General features: G+C 40.3%; 3 protein-coding genes across 6 annotated transcripts in view; all 3 read right to left on the bottom strand.

Annotated features, from left to right (window-relative positions):
* Positions 1-260: 260 nt before the first annotated feature.
* On the bottom strand, positions 261-3,741 carry LOC108136045 (solute carrier family 22 member 13). Its single transcript, XM_017256979.2, has 4 exons — positions 3,177-3,741; positions 2,853-3,111; positions 2,366-2,789; positions 261-1,375 (listed from the first exon to the last, which is right to left on the bottom strand). Exons 1-4 carry the CDS (start codon positions 3,513-3,515, stop codon positions 736-738), a joined length of 1,662 nt encoding a protein of 553 aa, XP_017112468.1. The 5' UTR covers positions 3,516-3,741; the 3' UTR covers positions 261-735.
* A 73-nt stretch (positions 3,742-3,814) lies between these two features.
* On the bottom strand, positions 3,815-7,383 carry LOC108136034 (organic cation transporter protein). The gene is made up of 4 exons (XM_017256968.2): positions 6,805-7,383; positions 6,017-6,275; positions 5,537-5,957; positions 3,815-4,887 (listed from the first exon to the last, which is right to left on the bottom strand). The coding sequence occupies exons 1-4, from the start codon at positions 7,135-7,137 to the stop codon at positions 4,212-4,214; spliced, it is 1,689 nt and encodes a 562-aa protein (XP_017112457.1). The 5' UTR covers positions 7,138-7,383; the 3' UTR covers positions 3,815-4,211.
* A 436-nt stretch (positions 7,384-7,819) lies between these two features.
* LOC108150315 (serine-rich adhesin for platelets) overlaps positions 7,820-11,278 on the bottom strand; it is a 56,203-nt gene continuing 52,744 nt past the window's right edge. For 3 of the 4 annotated variants that reach the window (XM_017278433.2, XM_017278441.2, XM_017278449.2), the window contains one exon: positions 7,820-9,148. In XM_017278433.2, coding sequence (XP_017133922.1) covers positions 8,621-9,148 — 528 coding nt within the window. In that variant the 3' untranslated portion in view covers positions 7,820-8,620. Of the gene's footprint in view, positions 10,318-11,278 lie in introns of all 4 variants that reach the window. The other variant, XM_017278457.2, reaches the window with a different exon arrangement.

The raw sequence follows: 11,278 nt of genomic DNA, 5'->3' as shown, positions 1-11,278 counted from the left end.
TGTTTACATGGGGTAAAAAGTTTCCTATAATTTTTCTTTTCATGATATCTTTGTTGAACAGAAAGTTCGGTAGGAATATTTCAAGATCAACGAAAAATAGTATTACATTATAAATTTATTTTTTCTGCCTTCATTGCTCAACGCAGAGCTTGTAAGCATAAAATTGCCGAGAATGTTTTTACGATTAGGTATTTATTTTATTTTTATTAGTTTACTTTTTAAAAATGTTCACAAAATATTTAAAAATATATAACATAAGGGACCATGAACATGACAAAAAGTTATTAAATGATGCCAAATCTTTTCTTGTCGAATGAACAATACAATATCAGTAATTACCACAGTCTTTATTGCCATTCGTACTGTCAACTTATTTTTTATCTTGTAGCTCATAATGTAGTTAAACAAGTCTTGTTTGTCTAGAATCGTTGAACCCCCTAGATATATATGTTTCTGGCTGATTATTGGATTTCGTCAAGCCCTTATAAATAGTATATTTTTAGCCCTGAATTGCTTATACTAATTATTAATGTATAAAAATTATAAAAACTTTGCGTGTAAAATAAAGCGTATAACAAAACAATTTTAACTACAACAAATTCAACACAACAATTTTGTATGTCAGCTTTTTGCTCAAAATCAATTTCAGCAAATGTAATTAAATGCAGTTTTCTGAAATACAGGTCGTTACAGTTCTAATTAAGTCCAATCTTAGCACGTTCATGGTAAGTATATTTATTCCGCCATAAGTTTCTCGTTAGTGCCAGCGCTGAGATCATGTTGATCTTCCTTTTGGGACCTTCTCAGGAAGTCAAACATCCGCTCGTCCTTGCCGAACTCCTCGCCCTCCGCCAGGCTCATGGGCAGCTTCTTATTTCGCGTCTCTGGGAGGAGCAGACATATCCAGGCGCTCAGCAGGAGCAGCAGGCAGAGGATGATCGAGGACGCTGCCCGGAAATAGGTGTCCAGGTGCAGAATGAAGGGCGACAGGAAGGAGAAGGCTGCACCCGTGACGTGGATCACGGCAAGACCACTGGATCGCACGCAGGTGGGAATCAGCTCGGCCGATATTTGCATCGTGGACCCGGTGATCACGGAGATCCCAAATCGGGACACCAGCAGCAGGCACACCATCACCATGGCACTAGGCTGCGTCCAAAGGGTCAGCAAAATGCCCGTGGCCGCGGTCATCGCGCCCGTCGCTGTCATACTGACCACCGAGGTAAACTTACGACCCAAGTTCTTCTGGACTTGGGTCTGGAAAATGCCCGAAGGTGGCAGGGTGAGGGCGAAAAGGGTGAACATCACGAACGGCGATATGCTCAGGCCTTCCACGTTACGGGACATCGTGTTATAGCAGAGCACCGTTATCGAACTGCAAGGAAGGTTATTAATAATTAACAGCCATGATTCAAATATCAACAATTATTTTAATTAACTCTTTAATAAATTAATCTATTAATTTAATTTAATAAGGAAGCACATTAATAGAGATGGAACTTCCGAAAGCGTCAAAAGTTTTAAAATTTAAAATAGCGACCGCAAACAAAATTGTATAATTAGATTTTAAAAAAATCCCAATTAAATAGTTATTCTTTGAGTATTTATTAAATGTTCACAAAATAATAAGAAAATTTGATTAATTATATTTTTGATAAAAGAATGTTACTCAAATACGGATAATATTGTTGTGAACCATTCTTAAAAGAGATTTCGATTTAATGTTGTTGTTTTTTTTTTTAACTTTTAAAAAAATTGTAATTTCAAATTGCTTTTTTTGGGTTAAGAAATACTCAAGGAATAATAAATAAATTATGATTACGATTGGACCCAGTGACAATAGACATTGATTAATGTGAAAGATAACCAGAAAGGAAGCAATCTTCGGCAGGACAAGGTTTATAAGCCCTTGCATCTATTGCAATAAATGATCTTTTGATTCGTATGCATATAAGGCAGTCAAGCTCAGATATATTTTAATTCTGAAATATCTAAAAAATAATTGAAAAACAGCAAACAGCGATTGTTTAAATCGGAGCTATTTGACATAAGCGTCCAACACGGCTCGATTCAACTTATATACTACCTGCAATAAAAAGACAACTTAAAACTAAAACGGATGGAAGGACGGACATGACTACATCGACTCTCTAGTTTTGCCGATTAAAAGGGTCAGACAATACTGAAATTATAATACCCTCAGCAAAAAATTACCACTAAAATACGAAAACAATTTTAATATAAAGAAATTTTTTAGCCCTAGTAATTCGATAATTTTTGTAGTATTTCTAGTAAACTAATATTTAAAAAATGTAAATCATTAGATACCAGAATACTACAATTACATTTTTGTTGCTTTACTTACAAGACAACCAGCACGTATATCAGTCTAAGGCGCAGCCTCGGGAACTTGGTGGCGTCGATGAGCCGAGACTGCTTCTGCATGGAGACCCGGCTGCTGGCCTCTGACTCCTTGGTCTTGCAGTGCTGGCGGAACAGCTCGAAGTCCGCCTCGCTGACCTCCCGCCGGTTGAACCTTGCCACCCGCCGTAGCCTCAACTCGGCGCCATCGATGTCGTGGCGCGTGACCAGCCACTGGGCGCTCTCCTGAACAAGGAAATAGAACCCCGTGACTAGTAATTGGGGCAGGGCGGACCAGGCCATGAAGGGGCGCCAGCCGCCCAGCCAGACGGCCTGCCAGGACGCACTTATCATGCCCAGACAGTAGAAGACGGACATGGTGAGGTTCAGGCCCACACTACGCATCGTTGGCGAGACGTACTCCAGCACTGTTGTAGAAGTTATGAATGTTAAGACTAGATAAGTGCCAGAGCTGTAAAATGATAACAAACCCAGTATATACATGAGGTAGGCGTTGGCCTCAGCAGCCAGGCCAGATACGAACCGGCTGGCCGAGAAAGTCACTAGGCTCTGGGCGAAGATGGTGGCCGCGTCGCCCAGGAAGCCGCACCAGTTGGCCAAAACCACGGCTCTGATGCGTCCGATTCGGTCGCCGAGCAATCCAAAGAGTAGAGTGCCACACATGGAGCCCACAAAGAACAGGGACTGACCCACTCGCGCCTTGTACGCCTCATCGCACACCCAGTTCAGCTGCGGGGAGAGAAAATACTCTTTACAGACTGATACTCTTAAGTGGCGCCCGTCGAGGGACTCACATCGGCGTTCATGCTCCTGAATCCATGATCGTCGTTATAGATCCAGCGATTGCAGGGCTGGTCGCTGGCAGTGGCATTGCTCCCATCCGCGTTGATTGATTCCAGTCGCGTGCACGAAGGTCTCTTGAACGGAGCATAAATTGCAGCGATTTCGGCATAGCTTCGATTCACCAGCTGTTCGTGATAGCACCAGTGATCGGGCACAAAGCTGATGACGCTCTGGGCGAAATACTGGCGGGAAACGATGAACATGAGCAGTCCGTAGAGAGCCAACAGCATGTACTGGTAGCGATGGCAGTCGCCGCACTTGCCCAGTATCTCCTCAAAGTCCATGGCCATGTCCGGGGATGCACATCTACGGCACCGAAAATGTCCGAGTTCGGCGGTCCGCTCTCTTCTGCTGCCACGCACATACTACCAGTGCCTGTGCCAGTCCGCTCCGCCAATCGGTCCGCTCTACCATCGCCATCGACATCGTCAACGCCACCGCCACACCGTCGTCGAATAGTTAAGAGCGGATTGTGAAAGCGGCTGCGGTAAACTGATGTTGGAGTTGAATAGTTGGGACTACTCTTGCGCCTCTCCGCAGCTGATAATAACCCGCCTCAGTTTGCTCAACGAAATGCCCGATTCGATCATAACTTTAACGTTCTGATTTAATTATTATGGTTGATAAGCGGCTTTGTTATGCCCATATCATCGCTGTAATCGCCAATCTACTATTCAAAATATACAACTATGTTATTGCTAATTTATACAGTCAGTTTGTGGTGTTACCATTTTGTTTATGCTAAAATAAATACAAATTGTGAGAAATTTATTCAACTACTACTTGTTATATGATTTTCGGATGGCCATTCTTTCCTTTATCTGGTATCTATTCTAATAAATGTCGAATAAGTTAAAGTAAAGTATTAACATATATAAGATCTCGTTGTCAGGCAATAGAATGTAAGATACCAAAATATAAACAGAATACAATTTGTGCCTAGTGCAATGAATTACAACATAATGATAGCCCAAACCAGGGCTTTCCTATGGCTGAACAGCTTTAGTCATCAGTGTGTCCTCTTCCAAAGGCTTGGTACTCATCTCGACTTCGACTTCGACTTCGGATCTTTCTCCCTTTCTCATATTGGTAATGAAATCAAATATGCCCTCCCCACGGCCGAACTCCTCTCCTTCGGCCAGGGACATGGGTAGTTTCCTATTGCGAGTTTCTGGCAGTAGCAGGCACACGTAAGCTCCAGATAGGAAAAGAAGCCCCAGAATAATCGAGGGGGCTGGCTTGAAGTACGTGCCCAGGTGCAGGATGTAGGGCGAGATGAAGGAGGCGGCAAATCCGGCCACATGCACCACGGCCACGCCCCTGCCACGCACGCTTGTCGGTATTAGCTCCGTGGAGAACTGCGAACTGGCCCCGTCGGCGATGGAAACTCCAAATCTGGCTGCCAAGGTCAGACCCACCAGTAGCAACACGTTCCGATTGCTTCCCTGCGATATCACCAGTCCAGCAGCAGCGGCAAACAGTCCCGTGATGGCCATCCAACTGACAGCGGTGGCCTTGCGCCCGATTCGATCTTGGAGGAGGCCCTGCAGGTATCCCGAGGGGGGCAAGGTCAGGGCGTTCAGCGAGAACATGATGAAGGGCGATATGCCAAGGCCTTCCACGTTCCGAGCGATCGTGTTGTAGCAGGGTGTGATAATAATACTGCGGGAGAAATGCATTTGAAATTATTAATCGGAACATTTGTGTTTTATAGATAATATTCATAAATTTAATTTAAAATATCTGTCAATTACAAAAACGATGATAGTTTAAAGCCTCAAAATATAATCTTAGTTTACAAACAAAAATTATTTGAAATAAATTATAATTGGATTGAAAAATTGTATGTGAAAACCAAAAATAATTAAATTATTTTTATCAGTATAACGTCACTATAAGCGCTTGATTTTAGTATTACAAAATACCAGACATGTCAAATACTCCATACAATTAAAAGTTAAAAAAAAGTTTATAATACAAATTAAAAACAAATGTTTTAATATTAATTTTTTTTATAAATGAAAAATCTAAATAAATTAATGCAAATAATTTTAAATAAAATAGTTTAAATCATTTTCAAAAACTAGGAAAAAATATATAAAATTGTAGATAAATCTGTCACCAGATTTAATTACAGAAAAACAAACGTGTATCTTCGATAGTCTAAATTGATTTAATTGTATTAAAACTATTTGCTTGGAAAATAAAAATACAGTTAAACATTTTCTAATCGGGAAAACAAATAATATTCCTATTCTAATATTGCAAACTTTTTTTCTATTTAAAGTCTAAAGCCAGTTTAAGTACTTACAAAATGAGCAGCAGTTTAAAAGCCGTGCTGCGCATGCGCGGCGTTTTGAGCATGTCCAGAAGCTTCACCTCACTTTTCTCCGCCTCCTTGGCCTCCTTTCGGTAGTGCTGCTCACAGTAGCTCCGAAAAGTCCTGAAATCATCGTCGGCCACCTGGCGACGATTGATCTTGGCAACGCGCTGCAGACGCCTGATGGCTCCATCAATATCGTTGCGAGTGACCAGCCACTGGGCGCTCTCCTGAACGAGGAAGTAGAACAGAGTAACCAGCAGTAGAGGAACCGAGGAGCAGGCCAGGAAAATGCGCCAGTGGCCAACCCAAACGGCCAACCACGAGGCTCCAATCAGGCCAAGACAGTAAAAGCTGCCCAAAACCGTATTGAGTCCCACATTTCTCAGCGAAGGCGATACATATTCGAGAACTGCCCAATTGAAACAAAAATAAATTAGTAAATTAAAACCAATCTAAACCAGTACTTACTCAGAATATACATGAGATAAGAGTTGGCATCGGCCGCCAATCCAGATATGAAACGGCTAACTGAAAATGAAACCAGACTGCTGGCAAATATGGTCGAGAAATCGCCCAGGAAGCCACACCAATTGGCCAAAATCAAGGCCTTTATCCGTCCGATCCGATCTCCCAGCAGGCCAAAGACTAGAGTTCCGCATACCGAACCCACAAAGAAAAGGGATTGGCCCACACGTGCCTTGTAAGCCTCATCGCAGACCCAGTTTAGCTGAAAGTGTATTTGAAGCAAATTTACTGCAAAATTTGGTTACAAAAATTTAAAGAATATTCCCTCTTACAAAAAAAGTGTTAATTTTTTTTTTTTAATTTAAAAATATGTTTCGGGGTGACACAAAAATTAGTTTGTTTGAAATTCGGGTGAATTTGTTATCATATGTACATTCTTATCGAAGACATTTCTGTGTCACCCCTAATAGACTACATTATTTTAAAGGAAAGATTGGTTTACTACTTAACAACGTTAAGCTTCAGCATTGTGAGTGCTTTCAGCTAAATGAGCTAGTTATGCAGTTAAAATACATGAAGTTATCTGTTTGTATTACTTTACTTTAAACTTCTACTTACCCCTCAAACGACTTCATGCCTCATTAAAAAGATTTCTAACCCGTTAATATTTTTAAGTCCATAAAAAATAACTATAAACTGTTTTAAATGTCGTCCCGATTGTATATAAATTTTTAAATGTGGTCTAATTATTCCCGAAAGAATTGTTTAATTGAAAAACTAAGTGAACTTACCTCCGTATTCATACTTTTGTATCCAAAGTCATACTTGTAGATCCACCGATTACAGCGCTCTGTGCTCAATGTGTGATTCAGCCCATCCTCATCGATCTTCTCCAGTCGCGTGCACGAGGGCTTCTCGAATTGCGAATATATCGCCTCGATCTCGGCGAAGCTCCGATTCTCCAGCTGCTCGTGATAGCACCAGTGATCGGGCACAAAACTGATGACGTTCTGCGAGAAGTAGTGCATTGATACGACGACCATGAGGTAGCCATACAACGCCAGCAGCAGAAACTGATAACGACTACTGTGGCCGCACTTGGCCAGAATCTCCTCGAAATCCATCTTGCTGATAGCTGATTTCGGCGGCCCCCAACTTTACCGGCGTTCGCAGGGTTGTGATAGGCGCATATCTGAGGGCTCTGGCATTTATGGGGAGGAGGTCCGAGAGTCGGCTAATCGCCAGCTGGTTCACAAAAATCGGTTTATTAGTCCCGACCCGAATGCTTTTCGAGGCTCTGAGTTTATTGAACGCAGCCGAAACCCGTTCCGCATATGTTCTGCTGGCACGGAGCGCACATAGCCAACTGGTTAGGTCTGAGACCCATTTTCGAGTACCGAGTGCTCCACTGCGAAGCTCTACAAGAGAGACCCTGCCTTGCTGCGACTCTTTCGCGCTCTTATCCAATTATGTGGCATTTGAAAAATGCTACTTGAACACGTTCGAGAGAGGAAAGCGTTTTGAAAATTTGCACTTCATTTACAAAATTTGAATTTCAATTAACTTCAATTTCTGCCACTTGGCGTCCATTTAAAATCAGCCGTGCGTTAACTTTGATTGATTGATAAAAAAGATTATAAAGAAAGTGTTTATTTTATTTTAGATTTTTACCAGAATGTGTTTATTGGCATAATACATTTTACGAGGTTTAAAAAACCCAAGAACTCATTAATTTTATTTAAGATATAAGGCATTAAAAACTTACCCAAACATTTAAAAAACATATAGTTAAAAACGCTTTATAAGTACGTATTTTTTATTGCTTTTATTTTAGATTTTTTTTTTCATTTTTATGTGTTTATCAATTACATTTGCTGTTTAAATGGATACATGTCTACATTTGCTGCCTTTTGAATATATTATTTATTAGCTTTAATATGAATCATAATTGTTGGTTTCCCTCACTTCTATGTCTGTTGGATTTATAAATGTAGTAAACGCAGTTTCGTGATAACATGATAGATAGACCCTATTACATTTGCTTCTGACTTAAATAGAATACATACATAATTATATAGTATCTCAAACTGTACATACATACATTAGATGCAATGTGTTAACTAAATTTGATTAACAACTAAACTACTTAGCCGTCCTAGTACGAGTAAATTAATTGTAGTTTTGAGTAAATAGGCAATGGTGCAGGATAACTAACTTAAGACTCTTACAAAGATGCACGCATTCAACTCGATACACTCTAAATAATACATACAAAGTAGTGGGTAAGGCATACTAAAGGTATGCTACTAATAAATAGTCGAAGAAACCATCATGCGTATAGACTAAAGCCCTGAATGGTTAACGGGGGAAAACAAACATTACGATCAATCCAATTCAGTCACAATTCATTTCAATTACAATCGTTCATTGCAGGGCCCTTGGATACGTTTAAATCAGCATTACATACTTCACATAACACTATACTACAGCTACCATACACATATCCCTCCTTTTTCCTTCTATAATTCCAAACAAGGCGTGAAAGAGGGGGGTTTGAAAACAAAGACTAGTTTAGATATGATAATTGAAAGTTAAACACCTGCCACCTCAAACACACTCAATGCTGTCATAGAAGATCTCTTCATCTGGCCCTGGGTCCGATAGCTCCTCCTCAAAATCATCAACGTCGTAGGAAATCAGGGACTGCAGACTGACATCCAGCAGCTTGTGCTGCACATGATGCACCTCAAACAGTTTGGCCTCCTTCTTCTCCTTGGGCGGAGTGCCAAACCAAATGGCTTCCTCGGCATCCGCACAACCATCACTGTAATCGGGATCAGCGCCTTCGCTCCGTTCATCATCCTGGCCAGCAGGATCAGCTCGAGCCTCGATGGAGTCACTGTAGCCGTAGTCGAAGGTGACCAGCAGATTGGCACTGCCACAGTCCATGGAATCCGGCGTTGTGTACTCGGTGTAATACGAATCGTAGGCCGTCTCCTCGGACACATCGTGCAGCTCATGGGGCTCATGATAGTGGTCCATTTGAACCCTTCCCTGGCTGCTGCTCGTTTGCCATAGTTGCCAATTGTGGTTATTGAGACGGGAATTTGGCTTTTCAACGGGGTTGGCCAAATTCTAAGCATCGTTTTCGGGAAATTCGGGGAGAGCCAAGAAAAGTAGAATAGAATATCAGATCTTTGGTTCAATTTTTGCAATCAAGCAATGAGAATAAGAACGAAAGTAGAAAAAAGATAGGGGTTTAGACGGCTGTTTAGGTACATAAACAAAAAATTTGGTTATAAGATCGTTAAGATAACACAAAATAGTTTTGGGGTTAGCATGTAGCGGGAGAATTGTTCTCTTGGACAGCGGTTAGAACCCTCAACCTCGGGCACAATATATTAAATTTGGTGGTTAGCACAGAGCGATCAATCAATCAACCAATATGTACAGTGTGTAAGTCACTCATTTCGTTTACCTTATTTGGCATTTTTAAATGTTCAATCGTAAATTTGTGTATTTTTTTTTTTTTTTTTTTGGTGTGCACTGCCCATTTGCTATTGTAGAAAGGGTGAGGGTCTAGGTAGTCTAGATAGTCTTGGTGGGTCTAAATCTACAACGAACTACATCGAAATAATAACCAATGCTCGTGTAACTCAGTGTGGGGTAAGCAAAAGAAAGCTGTGGGGTTGGCGGTGTGGGGATTTGGATTGGATTGGAGAAATGGTAGAGCTTAACCTACTAGATGAGATACAACAAAAGAGACTTACGCGTATAACGAATGGCGGCAAAGTGTCTACTTCATTGTCTTTGCTTCTTTGTTAATGTTGGCCAAAAACAAAACAGACAAACGATATAGGTACAACAGAGGGCTCGAGATTGAGATCTGAGCTGATTTTGGGGCTGAGCTGAGCTGATCTGAGCTGAGCTGATCTTAGCTGAGGAGGATGAACTGGGCGAGGGCGCTGCTCCTTTTCGTTTGGCCATCGCTATTTTATCTGTGGCTGTCCGATACCAAAAACTCCAATCGCACTATTTACTTGGTTAGCATTTCGATTTTTCATAATTTTTTTCTTTTTTTATTATTTTTTTGTGTTTTCTTTTTTCATGCAGTCGAAGTTTTTGTGTATTCTCCACCGACACATCAATCATTCAGTCAATCAGTACACCACCTTAGTTCCACATACATAGGTAACTTCTGCTATCCATACCAACTCCGGTGATTATTTTCTCTGTGTAGCCTGACGTTTGTTAGGAAAAGTGGCTTGTTTCTGATTTCACAATAGTTTTAGTTACATTTTGGGCTGTTGTTGGTTTTTTTTGGGGTTTGGGTTGGTTGGTTTTGTTGTTGGTTGGTTAAATGGTTCGTTATATATATTTATTTACATATATATTTATACGTTTATTGCGGGGATATTTTTGGTACGGTCAGTTTTTTTTCGGATATACAAAATACGAGTATATATGTGAGTTTTGACAACAACAGACAGTATACATTTTTGTTTTGTTTTTGGAGTAGACATACAAACAGGGTAGAAAGGCGCAGAAAGAAAAAGTAAAAGTAAAAAAGAAATTACAGCATTAGATACAAATTATTTCAAGTGTGATCATCTAATTGGAATTTTTATTTGGGTGGTCTGTAATGCACAAACAAAGCCAAAATAAAGCTCTTAATGCTGTCGATGGTGTATTCTCCTGGTGTAAATGTGGATGGAGGTGAGTGTTTGGTTAGTTGAACCTTTAGATGAGCTATCGACCACGAGATGATTTAAAGGACTCTTTTAGAAATATAATCCATTAGCCATTCCTTGCATATTTTTATAGTGATACGTTTACTGGCAAGCGTTTAACTCTAATTAGGGCAAGTCTTTCTATTCAGCAATGCAATGCAAATTTATTTCTCCCTTCATAAGTTTAACAAATAAATCAAAACTTCTCTCGTATTCTCTAATCGATTTTATATTTTTTAGTAATAGCGTATACGCATAGATTGGTATAAGCCCATCTGCTCCATACACAAATCAATAAATTAGACATTAAATTAAGCCCAGTAAGTAGTTTAAGTATAGCTTATAATAATTACAAAGAAAGCAATTATAATAATAATGTTTACACACGCAAAACTAATAATTATGCTTAAGCTCGCTTTCGAACACTATGAGAAACTGGCTGATCCATCCAACAACGAGGCATGCTTGTTCGCGGCAAATGTACTGAGCCACAATACTCGTGATTTGCATAATGTATGAGTAAATGAAATGATAT

Source organism: Drosophila elegans, unplaced genomic scaffold (genome assembly GCF_018152505.1).
Source record: "Drosophila elegans isolate 14027-0461.03 unplaced genomic scaffold, ASM1815250v1 contig_476, whole genome shotgun sequence".
NCBI classification, from domain to species: Eukaryota; Metazoa; Arthropoda; class Insecta; order Diptera; family Drosophilidae; genus Drosophila; species Drosophila elegans.
The sequence above is the reverse complement of the archived record's forward strand: the minus strand, read 5'-3'. Positions and strand labels throughout refer to the sequence as shown.